The sequence below is a fragment of the Anolis sagrei genome, chromosome 2, assembly GCF_037176765.1.
Source record: "Anolis sagrei isolate rAnoSag1 chromosome 2, rAnoSag1.mat, whole genome shotgun sequence".
In the NCBI taxonomy this organism is placed as follows: domain Eukaryota; kingdom Metazoa; phylum Chordata; class Lepidosauria; order Squamata; family Dactyloidae; genus Anolis; species Anolis sagrei.
The window spans coordinates 196,949,026-196,968,329 of NC_090022.1; the positions used below are offsets into that span (position 1 = coordinate 196,949,026).

Consider the following 19,304-nt stretch of genomic DNA (forward strand, 5'->3'; position numbering starts at 1 on the left):
CAGATCTTTGTTGTATGTTCATACTCAAGTATATATGCATTCCTGTCTGTGTTTTTCCAGCAGTGCCTTCTGCCGTAATACATTTATCATCATAGAAAGCCTAATGAAGTAAGGAAGACAATGTAGCAGTTGAGATAGAAAAAGTGCTATATTGTCTACTTCAATGGAGATAAGTGAAAGTAAAGAGGGCAAACTATAATCAATGATCAATAGTTGCCACAATGTCCCCTGACCTCCAGCCAACTAGGATATATAAAAGGTTCTAAAATGACCATCCCTTAAGTTTTTGATGGAAACTTATATTAGTGAATGCAATGTTTTATATGTTTTAGTGTGCATTTAATGTTATTTTTAATTTGTAACTTAAGTGCATTCTAACTCTTTGTTGTCCAAAGACCTTGAATAGTTGCCATAAGTAAAGCCACCTTGAGTCCCCTTCAGGTGTTGTCTGTCAGCCTATTCAACCTGGGATTGTGTCTGATGTTCATGTGGATATTCATGATGGGAATGGGGATGATGTTCATGTGGATGTTCCTGAAAGGAATGGGCATGTTAATTCGGCTTCTGGGCCAGGGTCTGGGGATAAGAGGCCAGAGAGACCTGAGTTGCTGCAAGAGGATTCTCAAGGCCTTGAGCTTGGGAAAGGCTTTTTGCTGCAGTTCCCTGGTCAGTTATCTGAGAATGAAGTTGATTCCAATGTACCAGGTGCAGGAGTTAATGAGGGGTGTGACACCTTGAATAGGAAAAGGAGTTTCAGTAAACAGAGACAGTTTGTGCAGCAATTAAGACTCTTAGCTAGACTTCAACAGAAGTTAGATAGCAAACTGAAACTGAGAAAGAATCCATTTCCAGCAGTTTTGGAGTCAGGGAAGGGTGTATAAATGATTTGTGAGGGATTATTTGTTTTAGTTGAGGCAATGTCGGATTAACGCCAAGTTTCCAGTGCCAAGGTCTGCCTAGCTCATGTTTACCCTATGGAATATGCTTCTGTATTGTTCATGGATTTCTTTGGACTCTTTGTTCCTGCTTTACTTTATATCAATTGGATTACTGTTTACTGTGGATTACTTTTTACTGCTTTGGCTACATATATTCCTAAATAAACTGCTTGCTGATTTAACCCAACTGGTGTGGTGTTTAAAGTCAGAGGTGATTCTGCTCTGCAGCACAAAACTAGGATAGAGAAAGACGGGATACAAATAGAACCCCCCCCCCCCCACACACACACACACACACACTTAGTCACTTTTAAATCAGTCATGCTACAAAGAAGTAATGCAATTTTTTCTCTTTGGTTTTGTTTTACAAATGAGACAACCACCTATCTTTCAACATTTGCCAAGGTTCATATTGACATTTGCATGATGAACCTGTTTTTATCCATTTGTTATAATATTTTTATTATACAGTACTTTATTGATGAGTAGTCTTCAACCTGTTGAAACAGATACACTCCCCCCACCTTTCTTTATGGAGAAATTTAAGATGCTTTGTCATTGGTCAGTAACTCCGCATATAGCCAGAGTTGAATCTTGTTTGTCAGGTATAGCCTCCACATTCACGGAGCTTGCATATTTGGCAATACTGTGTTTTGGACCAAAGCTCACTAAAGGGAAATTTATGGAACAAACAGATTTCAATATAAAACACAATAGCTGCATTGCTCTTAATAGCTGTCAGGTCAGTTTTGGTTTATGGGGACCCTGTGAACGAGATACTTCCAAGTTGCCCTGTTATCAAAAGCCCTGTTGCAAATTTAGGACTATGGCTTCCTTGACTGATTCCTATAATATCTGATGTGTAGCTTCAGACTTCCTTTACATCGTTGTAATGAAAAGAGAAGTAGAATATGTCTTCAGTATTGTCAAGTACAAGAAAACAAAGTTTTCAGGAAGTAGGAACTTCTTTTTCAGATAACAAAGCAGTGGACAATAATACATTAGATTTTTATCAGATGTTTATCCACCATATATTTGTTGGAGCATAATTCAAATAATACACATCCCACTTGTTGAGGTGTGGCTTCAGACCAGGTTTTCTCCCATCGGCCTATTACACTATGCAACACGATTATTGTTCCTGAATTATAAATGTCATTTCCTAATTGGTTCTATCTTAAAGACATGGAAGAAAAAGTTTATTAAACTGTAAAAACTTTGTTTTTGCGGGAAATCCTGCAGCACATTTTGCTAGAATTTTTCAATGACTATCTCATAGAGTCTCAACCAATTCAACATAGATTGTGGCAGCCACAAAAACAAAGTTTTTGGAGTATAACAACTACCTTCAAAGTAAGTACCGCATAATTAAATGGGAAATAACACTTTCAAACCAGGAACTGAAACTGTGACAAATTTTGTTACATAGTGTCATCATACTCCCTTGCTGGATTATCACCTTGTTGTGATGAGGAGGCTTGTGCATTCCAGTGTACCTATGAGCAGAGCCGTAAGAGTCATGCACTTCCAGATGAGCATCCCATGACAAGGGGGTCATAGGGGATGAACCAAGCAAAGAACAGTCTGAAAACCTCAATGACAATGTGGTACATGTTACAACGGCTGTGAAGGCAGAAGTCAGCGGCAGTAGCTTTTTGTATATGTGTGTGTGTCAGAAGCAACTTGAGAAACTGCAAGTCACTTCTGTCGTGAGAAAATTGGCCGTCTGCAAGCACATACCTGGATGTTTGATGTTTTACCATCCTGTGGGAGGCTTCTCTCATTTCCCTGCATGGGAAGCTGGAACTGATAGATAGGAGCTCACCCTGTCTTGAGGATTCGAACCCTCGACCTTCAGGTTAGCAGTTCAGGTGGCACAAGGGTTTATCCCATTATGCCACTGCGTCTCCTAGCTGCTGTAGATGAGAGTCTCCTGGTCATCGTGTTAACCATGCCATTCGATCAAACCCATCCTCTGTGAAGACTGTGTGTTTATTGCTGCGCACTGATCTCCACACATAAGCAAATTCATGCATAGGCATCCCTCCTGAACTTCCGGGAGAAGCTTAAATCCTGGTTATGGTATCAAGTGTTCACAGAATAGTTTGTTTACTGGGAAAGATTTATTGGACCGGACTTGGACTGCTTTGGATGATGATTTTAATTCTGGTGATTTTAATCTGGTGAGAGGGTTATTAATGTATTTTTAGAATTATTTTAATTTTGTGGATGCATTCATTATGTATTGTCGAAGGCTTTCATGGCCGGAATCACTAGGCTCTTGTGGGTTTTTTCTCGGACTATAGGGCCATGTTCTAGAGGCATTTCTCCTGACGTTTCGCCTGCATCTATGGCAAGCATCCTCAGAGGTAGTGAGGTCTGTTGGAATTAGGACAATGGGTTTATATATCTGTGGAATGGCTGGGGTGGGGCAAGGAGCTCTTCCCTGCTGGAGCTAGGTGTCAATTTTCAACTGATCATCTTCATTAGCATTTGAAGGCCTGGCTGAGCCTGGGAAATTCCCCCGTTTGAGAGGTGTTAAGATGTGCCTGGTTGTTTCCTCTTTGCTGTTTTGCTGTTGTAATTTTAGAGTTTTTTTTAATACTGGTAGCCAGATTTTGTTCATTTTCATGATCTCTTCCTTTCTGTTGAAATTGTCCACATGCTTGTGGATTTCAATGGCTTCTCTGTGTAGTCTGACATAGTGGTTGTTGGTGTGGTCCAGCATTTCTGTGTTCTCAAATAATATGCTGTGTCCAGGCTGGTTCATCAGGTGCTCTGCTATGGCTGACTTCTCTGGTTGAAGTAGTCTGCAGTGCCTTTCATGTTCCTGGATTCTTGTTTGGGCGTTGCGTTTGGTGGTCCCTATGTAGACTTGTCCACAGCTGCATGGTATACGGTAGACTCCTGCAGAGGTGAGAGGATCCCTCTTGTCCTTTGCTGAACGTAGCATTTGTTGGATTTTCTTGGTGGCTTTGTAGATTGATTGTATGTTGTGTTTCCTCATCAGCTTCCCTATGCGGTCAGTGGTTCCCTTGATGTATGGCAGGAACACTTTTCCTCTGGGTGGATCTTCATCTTTACTCTCGTGGCTTGTTCTTGGTCTTGCGGCTCTTCTGATGTCTGAGGTGGAGTATCCATTGGCCTGGAGAACCCAGTTGAGGTGGTTCAGTTCATCTTGGAGGAGGTGGGGTTCGCAGATTCTTTTTGCACGGTCTGCCAAGGCTTTAATGGTGCTTCTTTTTTGACAGCATATTATTTGAGAACACAGAAATGGTGGACCACACCAACAACCACCATGTCAGACTACACAGAGAAGCCATTGAAATCCACAAGCATGTGGACAATTGCAACAGAAAGGAAGAGACCATGAAAATGAACAAAATCTGGCTACCAGTATTAAAAAACTCTAAAATTACAACAGCAAAACAGCAAAGAGGAAACAACCAGGCACATCTTAACACCTCTCAACAGGGGAATTTCCCAGGCTCAGCCAGGCCTTCAAATGCTAATGAAGGTGATCAGTTGAAACATTCACACCTAGCTCCAGCAGGGAAGAGCTCCTTGCCCCACCCCAGCCATTCCACAGATATATAAACCCATTATCCTAATTCCAACAGACCTCACTACCTCTGAGGATGCTTGCCATAGATGCAGGCGAAACGTCAGGACTCATTTATTATGTGTTTTGTATTATGTTTGGCATCGAATTGTTGCCTTTTTGGAAGCCGTTCTGAGTCCCTCTGCAGAAGGATGGGGTATAAATGTTTTAAATAAAATAGATAAATAAATCTTCCAAGAAAAAGAAAAAGAAAACTTCAAAGACACCTGTGTGTGGATTTGTTTTTTGTGTCTGGAGATCAATGCTACCACATAGTCTTCCACATAGTCTTCACAGAAAGAGGCTTTGAAACAAACATACTTTCTGGAATACCTAACAAAGGTGCACACTCTACCTAGATGCTTTCCACAACTCATTTGTTGTTATCTTTTACTCTCTTTTAGGTGAATTATTATTAGTTTTTTTCCTGTATTAAAAATCTCAAATTTTAAAATATGAATATTTAGTGCCCTCCAAATTATTCTGCAGACAAATCTGTGATTTTCAGGGAAAAGCTGTGTAATTAGTGGCATGTCCATATTGTCTCATTTAGGCATCAAAGAAATCTAAATGATCAATTTAAAGTTTAAATGGTTTTGTAATTGGCCTTGTGCAGTTTAATGCTGTTATCAGACTTCCTGTCTAATTGAGAAGAGATCACTAATTACAATATTTCCATAAATTCCAATGTGTCATTACAACTACTTTATTGTGACATCTTAAGAGATATGATATTTATCGATTTATAATGCAAACTAATTCACAACAGAATAATCAACATTTTTTAAAAAACCTATACATATAATGTATAACAACTGTATAGTCACAACTAAGCTAAACTAAAACTGTAACACAATCTCTGTAGTGGCATGCTAAATTATTACAACAAACGCTAACTAATCACCAACTATAGGCAAATAAAAGTCTGGCCCTCACTCTAAATGTAATAAAAACACAACAATTGAAATATATTAATCTACCATTTCAAAGAAAGAATAATTATTTATATTATTACACGATTAGATTACCTATTGCTCAAAATGTACATCAATTGTTACATATTTTATTTTAAATTACCATACAAACTAAATTGTATATCTGTACCCCACATTTCCCCCCATGCATCCATTTGTACATTATGTTCTAAACTATAGGTCCACCTTATCATGTACTCTTTTACAGATTCATCTTTTGTTGGATTAGGACTCTGGGAGATCAAGGTTCAAATCCCTGCTCAGGCATTGACACTCACTAGCTGGCATTGGGAAAGTCATATTATCTTAGGAAGGCAATCGTAAACACCCTCAGAATAAATCTTGCAAAGAAATAATAACACATATCTAGTCATGTGTCTTACATCACATTTAAGGGGGAAAACAAGACGTTCCAAGAATGCAAGTTTCTGGGAGGAGCAATGTCAGTCTTATTGTTGTATCCATTGAGTATTTTCAAAAAGTATCACCTTCCCTAGTGATCATTAATAGTAATTGACTTCTGGTTATTTATTTGTCATATATGCAATGTTGCACGATTGGATGAGAGGTGGAATGTCTTCTCCTCCCTTGTACATAAGCATTAAATGTCTGCTTCCCTTTTTTCATGTTAGGAAGTGCTGTGTCCGATGCTTACGATGTGAGCATACATTTCTTTTACGAAGCGAGTACACTTTTCTTTCAGTTTAGGATTGGTTAATATTAATATAATAGAGTGTGCAGAAGGAAACACAGACATCCAGATGCCAATAAGCAGTCCTTGAATGGTCATAAAATCTCTCTCAATATTATTAATGATGGCGCCAGCATAAACTATCACAGCAATGAAATCTACAAAGTTGAAGAAGAACCAGAACAACAAAAATGTCATGACTTTAATGTGGACCTGAGTGCTGAGGTCCTTAACTCCAACACCACTTTTCTTGAGATTTCTTGTGTGTCTCCACAGAGAGACAACCAGAAGAATGATTGCGATTGTGCTTAGGCCCAAATTTAGGACATAAAAAGGAAATTGAATGGGAAGAAAAATAATCGCAGCAAAGCCACAAACCTTTCTTTGACTGGCATTCTTTGGCAGAGTCTCTGTCAGATTGCACCACTTTGTGTGTCCAAAATAATCATCAAGCAAAGGAAAACAAGAAACCATGAAAACGGCTATGGACAGTCCAAGCAGCCTGGGTACAAGCATATTGATCTTTGCTTTCAGCCAGAGGAAGAGCGGGTTGGCAAAGTTGGTGACCTTCATACAATAGAAAACACTGAGCCATGTGGCACACCAGTGGCTGGTCATGTTGAAAAACATCCAGGAAAAGAAAATAACATCATCTAAGAAAAGATATAATTTAATCTTTACAATTAAGTACAGACTGCTTTTTATCAGCAAACCCAGCTGCATGATAAACCTGGAGGTACTCAGGCTGGTCAGAAGGAAATCATAAGGGATCATCTTCCTGTTATGCAACCATTGGTATCCATTCACAACTATAATGAATCCATTTCCCAAAATACCAATAAAAGTTACAATTTCAAAAATGATCAAACAAAAGATTCCAACTATAGACAGATTGTTAACCATCACTATTGCTTTCTGTGGAAAATCACTGAAAGGAAGTGTCGAGTTGTATTCTCTGGGTTTCTGCCTGATGTCTCTTAGAGAACACTGCTGTTTAATTCATTTGAAACAACCAAATCATACTACGGAGTTCAATGCAAAACTCAGGAAGGTTGTGTTACTAATTATGCAACCTCGTATTATGTGGCTGATATGAACTTCAGTTATTTATAGATTTGTATCATTCAGCTTAAGAAAAAAACAGGTAGAGATTAATACTGTATTTACTCTAATCTAATGCATGGTCTAATCCAGGGGTCCTCAAACCTTTTAAACAGAGGGCCAGGTCACAGTCCCTCAAACTGTTGGAGGGCCGGATTGTAATTTGAAAAAAAAAACATGAATGAATTCCTATGCATACTGCACATATTTTATTTGTAGTGCAAAAACCACTTTAAAACAATACAATAATAAAAATGAAGAACATTTTAACAAATATAAATTTATTAGTATTTCAATGGAAAGTGTGGACTGCTTTTGGCTGATGAGATAGGATTGTTGTTGTTGTTGTTATGTGCTTTCAAGTCATTACAGACTTAGGTTGACCTAAGCGAGGGCCGGGTAAATGACCTTGGAGGGCCGCATTCGGCCCCCGGGCCTTAGTTTGAGGACCCCTGGTCTAATCTAATGTGCACCTCAATTTTCAATACCTTGAAATTAAAAAAGGTATTTACTGGCAAATCAAATGTGCAGCTGCAAAAAGTTCATACTTTGTAATTTAACCAAAAGGGTATATGTTACAGATGCTGTCTGGGCTGTAGCCAAGGAGAGGGGTAGAGGTTCAATCTCCTCCACCCAAATGTTCCAGCTTAAAAAAAATCCTTGTTTATTCGTAAATTTTAACAGGTTAACCAAATCCCCATGCCAAGTCTATGAGAAGCAAAAATTAAAGTAGTCCCTCCAGAACTGCAAGTACTATCTTAACCAATTTTTGACAATTTATTCACACTGTCATTACTTGCAGCAATAGTCAATATAGTGGAAGCTATCAGGTTTGCCCACACATAACTGGCAGGCAAAGCCTAAAGCATGGGGTGGGGAGGATTGGAGGCCCTCATGAAGGAGACCAGACTTGGTGGGGGTGATTGACAGGGGCAGAACTGTAGGTTATTTAAGGCTGCCCCTCCCCCCCCCCTAACTCTGCTTCAGCATGCGGTAGCAGGCAGGTTCCTAATGGGAGATTACGCCTTTGTCTCTTTGCTCCTTCCCCTCCCCCTTACCAGATAGTAGGGTTCCCATTGCTATACATTTGCCCCAGAGGTTCACCCTACAATTTCGGCAGTTGCTGCTCTTGGTACATATTGGCAGGATGTCCCAACAGAGCATAAGGTCTGTGCTGGAGCTTTGGGTGGCTGCACTAAGCAGAGTTCCCCTCCTGGGTTTCCTCAAGGAAGGCACATCCTGTAGCACAGCATTTCTCAACATGGGGGTCGGGACCCCTGAGGGAGTCATGAGGGGGTGTCAGAGGGGTCACCAAAGACCATCAGAAAACACAGTATTTCTGTTAGTCATGGGGGTTCTGTGTGGGAAATTTGGCCAAATTCTATCGTCGGTGGGGCTCAGAATGCTCTTTGATTGTAGGTGAACTATAAATCCAAGCAACTACAACTCCCAAATGTCAAGGTTTATTTTCCCTAAACTCCACCAGTGTTCACATTTGAGCATATTGAGGATTCATGCCAAGTTTAGTCCAGATCCATCATTGTTTGAGTCCATAGTGCTCTCTGGATGTAGGTGAACTACAACTCTAAACTCTGAGTCAATGCTCACCAAACCCTTCCAGTATTTTCTGTTGGTCATAGGAGTTCTGTGTGCTAAGTTTGGTTCAGTTCCATCATTGGAAGGTTGCTGTAGCAGATGAGGTTTGCCCCCTCTTCCCCTTTAGAATAATCTCTTAATAAGTGAATGCCTGGGTAAGTCACACTCTCTGAACCTCAAGTCATTTCACAGAAGAAGGATGCTGTTGTATCCCAGGACAGGAAGCACCTCTACATTTGCCCCAGGGATTCACCCTACAATTTGGGTGGTTTCTTGGTACTTATTGGCAGGGATTTCCCAGCAGAGCATAAGGTCCGGGCTGGAGGTTTGGGTGGCTGTACTAAGCAGAGTTCCCCTCCTGGGTTTCCTCAAGGAAGGCACATCCTGTAGCAGATTAGGCTTGTCCCGTCCCCCCCTAGAATAAACTCTTAGTAAGTGAATGCCTGGGTAAGTCACACTCTCTCACTGTATTCCAAGAGAAGAAGCACCTCTACGGGCCAAGTTAAATAAGCAAAGTTTATTGAAGATTATATAAAAAGCAATTCAACAAAATAGTAAAAATGTCAAAATTGAAAGGTATAAAATAGCCCATAAGATTCAAGGTACAGGAGTAGCATCAAAAACCAGGAATACAGAGGAACCAGGATACATAAAGTACCATAAATCCAATACACGAGATAAACTTGGAAGCATGGAACAAGAGCAAATGGAAATAGAAATCTGGAAATAGAAATTCTGTCTTCCCTGACTATCTCATAATGGCTTTTTCTCTAACAAGCGCTGTGACCTTCACTGAGTCTGTGATGCAGCTCGCAGTTTGCAAAAACTAAGCCTCCTATCTATCTGCTCATTAACCTCTCCACCTGGCATTTCATCTTCTGAACTAGCTTCCCTAGAGAAAGGCTTCTCTGGGCCCCTCTCTGGAATGTGGCCTTTGCTTTCAGTAAATGCAGGAGACACACTGGCAGAGGCAAGAGCAAATAATAGAACAAAGGGCGTTGCCATCTTGATAAAAAAATATAGAAGTGTTACAAACATATTTAATGGTGGATAATAAAGGGAGATGAGTAATCTTTAACGGAGAAATATATGGGGTAAAAATGACAATTCTAAATATCTATGTCCCTAATAATGACCAGAAAAAAATACATAGACAATATATTTAAGAAGCTAGAGGGCTTCTATGAAGGGGAAGTAATTATAGCAGGGGACTTCAATTTAGACATGTTAAAAAATAAGAGCAGGTTATTGGACCAATGGAAGTTGAAGGATTGCTTTGAAGAGGTAAAAACACAACCAAAACCAACTTATTACTCAGGAAGACATGACATCAAGAAGTAGTTGTTTCCTTGATCCAAGTGTGAAAACATCATTTGACTGAATTATCAGACCAGAGATATGCAGAATGTAGAAGAAGACATAAAACAGCATTTGTGTTATGATATTGAAATGCACCTTGGTGTTAAAGTCATTACCACCAACACCACTCTTCTTCAGAGTCCTTGTGTGCTTCCATAGTGAGATGAGCAAAACAATGGATGCAGTTATACTCATGGTGAAATGTATGAAAGCAAAAGCACTTTGTAGAGGAAATATAAATATGCTGTTATAAGCCTCACTGTGATTAGCACTCCCAGGCAGAGTTCCCGTCAAATTGCCACACTTTTTTGCCCAAGATATTCGAAGACTGAAGGGAGAAAGGAGATGCTGGAAACGACTGCTGACATTCCAAGCAGCCCGGGTACAAGCATGTTGATCCTTGGCTTCAGCCAGAAGAAGAAGTTGGCAAAGTTAGTGACCTTGACAGAGCAGAAAACACTTAGCCATGTGGCAGACCAGAGGCTGATCATGTTAAAAATTACCCAGATAGCATATACAAGTGCCTGTTTTTAAATAGACATAATATACTATGGAAAGCAATTCAAATCATAGGACGATTCCGTGATTAAATACCAAATAAAGTGTCAGTGTTGAAAAGAATGCTAAAGAATTCCAAATTTGCCATTTGTTTGTTTGTTTGTTTGTTTGTTGGCGAAAATATATTGTCTTTGTTCATTTCTTGCATTTAAAGTACTCTTTGGAGCCTGATGTTTTCTGTATCCTTCACAATCATACAATTGCAGTGTACATCTTTGTGGGATGTTCCTTTTCTGTTGATCTTGCAGAAACCTACCTACTTGCCCAGCTTCTTATTGTCATCAACATTTATCAGCACAAAATGTTCAGCACTCCCTGCCTTCAAGCTGATCTGACCTGCAACAGGGAGTTCTGCAGTTCTCTGTTGCCCATTTGGGCCAGCATCCATGGAATGTGGCCACAGCAGCAGCTTCAACCAAAAGACTCTCCTCCTGTTTTACTTTGTTCCCCTTACCTAATATTGTAACAAATCCCCCAATAAAGTATCAAGTAATTGTAACTTTTTCCTCTCTATAGTGTTACTTTGTGTCCTTTACTGTCTCCCAATCATTCTTTGCATGAACTTTCTATCTCCTGGGCTGCAGACAGCTGCCGGCCTGCCCAGGATGCGATTCTCACGTCCCGGGGAGGCCGAAACTGCATTCCTCTGAACCACAGATACCGAAACCCATCGGGTCCCCATATCCGCAGGTCAATGGGTCGCTCCAAAATCGGTGTCATTGTTCTCTGGGGCTAATTCTAAGACTAATGGCTATCTCACTTTCACTCTGCTAACTCCTCCACCCCAGGAATAACCCTTTTTGCCCCCAGAACTTAACATGGAGCCCAGCTAGCTCCCTGCTGCCACAACATCGCTGCCGTCATCTCGTTGACACCCGAAGAGCTTGTTGACCTGGGGAACCTGCTGTGGTCATCCCTTGGGACCTCCAGGAAACTGATGGGCCAACCTGGTCCTTGACGAGATGGGATCTATAGTTGTCTTCATTTCCTGACATGGATCCTGACCTCCAGCGCTCGAAATCACTTCCAAAGGACCCAATGGACTCCGGGAAACCTTCCCCAGTTTGCCCCCATATGGATTCTGCAACTTTTCTTGAACTTTGATCAACTTTTACAACTTTTGGAAACTTTTTAGAAACTTTTTCTTCCCCAAACCTCATGGATTTCCATTATGATTTTAGACTTTAAATGAACTCTTGGTGGGTGGGATGGGCTGATATGAATTTCCTTTCCCTCTTTATGAATGTATTCCTTATAAACCCCATATAAGTGTCTATGTATAAAAATATGAAATGCCACCTGTTCATGACCCCGGCATACCAAAATCTTAGGAAAGCCTTTTCCATTTCGGAGATGGATTCTCCCTTTAATTAAAAAAGGACTCAACAAAGACTTATTGCATGGACAGAAACAATGATACATCCTCAGGCCTCAGAGCATGGCTACCTGAAGGAATTATCTGAAGGGGAAGTGCTAAAAACTTATCAGTGGCCCAAAGAGGATTAGCCTATTTTATTTCAGACTCTTACTAATGCCATGTTGTGCAAGCTTTCCTTAAACCAACCATTGATCCCATGTAGCCGACAGGTGACAGCTGATACTCCATGGAAGGTAAGAAAATGATAGCTATGATACTACAAAGACTGGGATATTGGTGACTCTATCCCAACCTCTGAAGCAGCAGAGCTTTATGAGTGCAACAGGCCTACCAACCACTGAAGGAAAGCCCAGCCAACATGTAATTCCAATACAAAAGCTGTTTAATGTCTTTTTGTAGCCTAGCAAAATGACCATGGGCCACTGCAGATCCCATCCTGGTTAAAGCATCAATTTTACTCCTTTGCCTCCCAAGGCTTCCTCAACTGGCAGTGCTTGATGATGACAACTTGGAATGACCTTGCGCAGTAATCTTTGCGTCTTTTTGCCAGATAATTACACTGTCTTCCTAAAACTACATGTTTCTAGCCGCCTATCGATGTCATCACACCAGCCTTCATTATGTCCCAGAGACTTTAGCCCAGGAACAGGAACATCCCGGGGATCTAAACTGTTTATTCCTCAGTAGTAACAGCATGTGCCAAATGCTGAAGAAATAGACTGGCTCTGCTAAAGCCATTGTGAATAGCTCTTCTAAATAAATTTGTGCCTCACCTTGACACACACATATATTCTTTGATTTTAAGAAGGGCCCTTCCTTCCTTGGGAGAGGTATTTCGGTGCTTGGGCATCTCACACCCACAGCTAACACCTGATCCCTATCAGTTTCAGATTATTAGATTAAGATGCTCTGGACCATCAATGATTCAAATTCCATTCAAAAATCCAGGAAGCTATGAGATATCTACTCAGCAACAACATTATGTTATGGTCCAAAGACTCTTATAGCTCCATAAGTGTACAAAATTTGCAAGTTAATATGATTAACAACAGCTCACTGATTTAACACACAGTTTGATTGAATTTTATTTATTTATTTATTTGCAACATTTATATGCCGCCCTTCTCACCCCGAAGGGGACTCAGAACAGCTTACAAGTAAAAAGTAAATACAATATATTATATTATTATCATAGCACAATATTAATATTATATATTACATTGTACTATAACATACTGCAATATTATTAGTAATATTACATTTAATATAAAATATATAATTATAATATCATTTTATTATTATTATTATTATTAGTAGTAGTAGTAGTAGTAGTAGTAGTATATTGTATTACATTATAATATTATCAATATTATATGTATATACAATATATTATATTATGTTATAAGCACAGTGCAGGAGACAAGATGGAACTGCCTTCATGGCCCCTCTCTTCACTCTGATCTCAGAGCAGCAGTTGGTGCTGGAGGGGGGTGGGCTCCAAACCAATGACACTGGAGGCAAGATGGAACTGCCTTCATGGCCCCTCTCTTCATTCTGTCACTTTTTGTAATTTCCTATTCTGCTCCTATGGAAATATGGAAATTCAATTACAACATGTAAAAGTCCATTTTGGAATGGTTCCCATAGCACCTATTACTACATGATTTGTTTTCCTCTTTTTGGCTTAAATTCCACTATCCTCAAGGATTACCATCTCTAGAAAAAAGCTTCCAATTCTATACTAATTAATTATATATCAGTATTAAAATTCCACAAACAATTTACGTCACAATTTTTACACTTAAGATGACAACAGTTATTTGCAAGTGGCAGATCATTCTTCTACGATAGATTCCAAAGTTTCATTACAAGCACTTTGTTGTGACCTTTTAAGAGATTTGATATTTATTTATTTTTAATGCAAACTAATTCACAATGTGATAATCAACATTCAGAAAGAAAAAACTGTGCATCAATATAAATAAAAATGTAATGTTCGTTTGTGGTATTCACAGAACTCAAAAACCACTGGGGCAATTGGCACCAAATTTGGACACAAGACCCCAAACAACCCAATGTATGTCCTTCGCTCCAAAAAAATGATTTTATCATTTGGGAGTTGTAGTTGCTGGGATTTATAGTTCACCTACAATCAAAGAGCATTCTGAACCCCACCGACAATGGAATTGAACCAAATTTGGCACACAGTTCTCCCATGACCAACAGAAAATACTGGAAGGGTTTGGTGGGCAGTGTCCTTTGGTTTTGGAGTTGTAGTTCACCTACATCCAGAGAGCACTGTGGACTCAAACAAGGATGGATATGGACCAAACTCTACACGAATACTCAATATGCCCAAATGTGAACACTGGTGGAGTTTGGGGAAAATAGAATCTTGACATTTGGGAGTTGTAGTTGCTGGGATTTGTAGTTCACCTACAATCACAGAGCATTCTGAACCCCACCAACGATAGAATTGGGCCACACCTCCCACACAGAACCCCCATGACCACCAGAGTGGGCCACAGCAACGCGTGGCAGTTGATGGCTAGTATATAATATAAACGTACAGTCAAATCTAAACTACACTAAAACTCTATTACATTAAACACAACCTAACTAATCACTAATTAAAGCACAAAAAACTCTGGCCCCCACTCTAAATGTCATGAAAAATACAACAATTACAATATATTAATCTACCATTTCAGAGATAGCATAATTATTTATATTGTTACATGATTCATTTTCCTATTGCTCAAAATGTTCATAAATTGTTTCCTGATTTTCAGAACATCTTCAGTTTCAAAATCTTTCAAAATTCACATCAAATTGGCAGTCTGGGCAGAGCCTACAACCTCAGCAATCCATTCTTCCACCATCAGTGGTTCTCTTCATTTCCAAATTTGGGCAAACAGTTTTTTTTCTTGCTGTCATCATGTATCAAAGAAATGTTGGAGCATGCAATAAATCAGTTAAATGTGTGTATGTCAACTGCAAAAATAAGATGCATGAAACTGATTGGTTGGGCAGTGCCCAGGATGATGGCTAAGCCTGAGTCTTTTGGATACTGTTATATTTTTATTCAGGCTTGAGCTATACAGGTGCAGAGAGTTACAGTCTGAAGAAAGAAGCACAGAGAGAGAGAAATTTTGGAGTGTACTTTGCTTCATGAGCTACTGAAAGAGTTTTTCTACATAGACAAAGAATTAACATTTTAAATCTCTCGTAAAAGGACATTACGTGAGTCGATGCAACTCATCACATGATTATAAATATGTTGTTCCAAACTACAAAGAATAAATGACTTGTTCTTTACCCTTCACCTGTGTGGCATATTTTCTTTCTCTATCAAGGCAGTGTGTGGGCTGATCAAATGTGAACTATGGTTATTTTCATTTCGTCAAAAGAAATACTCCACTTTTTATATTCAATTCTATATCAATAATTCCCAACATACACATTTCTGATGACATTGCAAGACCTTTATAATTTTTGCTCTAATATATAAATCTTAGATCAACAACTTTTACCTTATTGGAAGTTCACCAACCACACATGACAAAAAAATGTTTTCCTTATCATGACAACCTCACCATTGATCTGAAACATCTGAAATCCTATTTGGGGTTAAATAGCATCTATACATCATCTTATACATATTTTTTTAATTACCATACAAACTAAATTGTATATATTTACCCCACACTTCCCCTATAAGTCAATTTGTATATTATGTTCTTATCATGGACTCTTTTACGAATTCATCTTTTGTTGGATTAGGATTCTGGGAGATTAAGGTTCAAATCCCTGCTCAGGCATTGACATTCACTAGCTGACGTTGGGCAAGTCATATTATTTTAGGAAGGCAATGGTAAACAACCTCAGAACAAATCTTAGAATAGAATCATAGAATCATAGAATCAAAGAGTTGGAAGAGACCTCATGGGCCATGCACTCCAACCCCCTGCCAAGAAGCAGGAATATTGCATTCAAATCACCCCTGACAGATGGCCATCCAGCCTCTGTTTAAAAGCTTCTAAAGAAGGAGCCTCCACCACACTCCGGGGCAGAGAGTTCCACTGCTGAACGGCTCTCACAGTCCGGAAGTTCTTCCTCGTGTTCAGATGGAATCTCCTCTCTTGTAGTTTGAAGCCATTGTTCTGCGTCCTAGTCTCCAAGGAAGCAGAAAACAAGCTTGCTCCCTCCTTCCTGTGGCTTCCTCTCACATATTTATACATGGCTATCCTATCTCCTCTCAGCCTTCTCTTCTTCAGGCTAAACATGCCCAGCTCCTTAAGCTGCTCCTCATAGGGCTTGTTCTCCAGACCCTTGATCATTTTAGTCGTCCTCCTCTGGACACATTCCAGCTTGTCAATATCTCTCTTGAATTGTGGTGCCCAGAATTGGACACAATATTCCAGGTGTGGTCTAACCAAAGCGGAATAGAGGGGTAGCATTACTTCCCTAGATCTAGACACTATGCTCCTATTGATGCAGGCCAAAATCCCATTGGCTTTTTTTGCCGCCACATCACATTGTTGGCTCATGTTTAACTTGTTGTCCACGAGGACTCCAAGATCTTTTTCACATGTACTGCTCTCGAGCCAGGCGTCCCCCATTCTGTATCTTTGCATTTCGTTTTTCCTGCCAAAGTGGAGTATCTTGCATTTGTCACTGTTGAACTTCATTTTGTTAGTTTCGGCCCATCTCTCTAATCTGTCAAGATCGTTTTGAATCCTGCTCCTGTCCCCTGGAGTATTGGCTATCCCTCCCAATTTGGTGTTGTCTGCAAACTTGATGATCATGCCTTCTAACCTGTCATTAATAAAGATGTTGAACAGGACCGGGCCCAGGACGGAACCCTGCGGCACTCCACTTGTCACTTCTTTCTGGGATGAAGAGGAAGCATTGGTGAGCACCCTCTGGGTTCGTCCATTTAACCAATTACAGATCCACCTCACCGTAGTTTTGTCTAGCCCACATTGGACTAGTTTGTTTGCCAGCAGGTCGTGGGGGATCTTGTCAAAGGCCTTACTGAAATCCAGGTACGCCACAACCATGGCATTCCCCGCATCTACCCAGCTTGTAACTCTATCGAAAAAAGAGATCAGATTGGTCTGGCATGACTTGTTTTTGATAAATCCATGTTGACTATTAGCGATGACCGCATTTGTTTCTAAGTGTTTGCAGACCACTTCCTTAACAATCTTTTCCAGAATCTTGCCTGGTATCGACATGAGGCTGACCGGACGGTAATTGTTTGGGTCATCCTTTTTTCCCTTCTTGAAGATTGGGACCACATTGGCCCTCCTCCAATCTGCTGGAACTTCTCCCATTCTCCAAGAACTCTTAAAGATAATTGCCAATGGTTCTGAAATGACTTCCGCTAGTTCCTTCAGTACTTTTGGGTGTATCTTGCAAAGAAATCAAAAAGAAATAAATAAAAAACACATGTCTAGTCATGTATCTTACTTCACATTTAAGGGGGAAAATGAGATGTTCCAAGAATACAGGTTTCTGGGAGGAGCAATGCCAGTCTTATAGTTGTAACAATTGAGTATTTTCAAAAAGGACCACCTTCTCTAGTGATCCCTAATAGTGATTCAATTCTGGTGATCTATTGGTCATATATGCAACATTATACCCACTCAGTTGGGTGGAAAGAGGAATGTCTTCTAGTCTCTTGTACATAAGGGTTAAATGTCTGCTGTCCTTTTTTCATGTTAGGAAGTGCTGTGTCCAATGCTTATGATATGAGCATACATTTTTTTTATGATGCAAATATACATTTCTTTCATTTTAGGATTGTTTAATATTAATATAATAGAATGTGCAGAAGGAAACACAGACAACCAGATACCAATATGCAGATCATGAACTGTCCCATCATCTGTCCAAATGGCAAGACCAGAATATACTAGCAGAGCAACGAAATCTACAAAGTTGAAAAGGAACCAGAACAACAAAAAGGCCATGACTTTAATGTGGACCTGAGTGTTGAGGTCCTTAACACCAACACCACTTTTCTTGAGATTTCTTGTGTGTCTCCACAGAGAGATAAGCAAAAGAATGATTGAAATCGTGCTTAGGCACGAATTTATGACATAAAAAGAAAGTTGAATGGGAATAAAAAAAGAGTCAGGAGTGCTACAAACCCCTCCTTGGCTGGCATTCTCCAGCAGAGTCTCTGTCAGATTGCACCACTTTGTGTGTCCAAAATAATCAACAAGTGAAGGAAGACAAGTGACCATGAAAATGGCTATTGACAGTCCAAGCAGCCTAGGTACAAGCACATTGATCCTTGCTTTCAGCCAGAGGAAGATGGGGTTGGCAACGTTGGCGACCTTTACACAATAGAAAACATTGAGCCATGTGGCACACCAGTGGCTGATCATGTCGAAAAACATCCAGGAAAAGAAAATAAGATAATCTAAGAAAAGACGTGAATTAATCTTTAGAGTGAAGTACAAAATGTAGTATATCAGAAGACCCAACTGCATGATAAACCTGGAGGTACTCAGGCTGGTCAGAAGGAAATCATAAGTGGTCATCTTCCTGCTTTGGAAGCATTTGTGTCCATTCACAACTAGAATGAATCCACTTCCCAAAATACCAATAAAAGACACAATTCCAAAAATGATTAATAAAATGATTTCAGATATAGGCATATTGATAACCATTACTGCTGCTTTCTGTGAAATTCACTGCAAGGAATTATCGAGTTGTATTCTCTATGTTTCTCCCTGATGTCTGTTAGAATACACTGCTGTTTAGTTCATTTGAAGCAGTCAAATCATGCTACAGAGTTCAATGCAAAACTCAGCAAGATTGTGTTACTAATTATGCAAACTGGTTTTATGTGACTGATCCAAAATAGGGTAATCAATTTTCCAGGGAAATAACTTGAATCATTCAGGTTAAGAAAAAGCAGTTAGAGATTAATATGTTTAATAAGTTATCTTTAGTTATCCTTTTTATGCTGGGGTGATCACTAAAACATATTGTATGTACGCTGCAGCACTCATCCAATACATAAGGGTGAGTCCAAAATTACCTGCATTCTGCCTGTAGAATTTATTTTAATCATTTTTCAAAAAAGACAAAT

At 39.7% G+C, this 19,304-nt stretch overlaps 2 protein-coding genes and 1 pseudogene across 2 annotated transcripts; all 3 read right to left on the minus strand.

Annotated features, from left to right (window-relative positions):
* Positions 1-6,141: 6,141 nt before the first annotated feature.
* LOC137096210 (taste receptor type 2 member 7-like) lies at positions 6,142-7,107 on the minus strand. Its single transcript, XM_067464848.1, has one exon. It carries the CDS (start codon positions 7,105-7,107, stop codon positions 6,142-6,144), a length of 966 nt encoding a protein of 321 aa, XP_067320949.1.
* Positions 7,108-10,215: 3,108 nt separating this feature from the next.
* LOC132765435 (taste receptor type 2 member 10-like) lies at positions 10,216-17,259 on the minus strand (annotated as a pseudogene).
* A 663-nt stretch (positions 17,260-17,922) lies between these two features.
* On the minus strand, positions 17,923-18,867 carry LOC132765433 (taste receptor type 2 member 10-like). Its single transcript, XM_060759720.2, has one exon. It carries the CDS (start codon positions 18,865-18,867, stop codon positions 17,923-17,925), a length of 945 nt encoding a protein of 314 aa, XP_060615703.2.
* Between the last annotated feature and the right edge of the window lie 437 nt (positions 18,868-19,304).

Bases quoted from the DNA above. Each gene is read 5' to 3' on its own strand.
- LOC132765433 (XM_060759720.2), bottom strand. From the start codon at position 18,867: ATGCCTATATCTGAAATCATTTTATTAATCATTTTTGGAATTGTGTCT.
- LOC137096210 (XM_067464848.1), bottom strand. From the start codon at position 7,107: ATGGTTAACAATCTGTCTATAGTTGGAATCTTTTGTTTGATCATTTTT.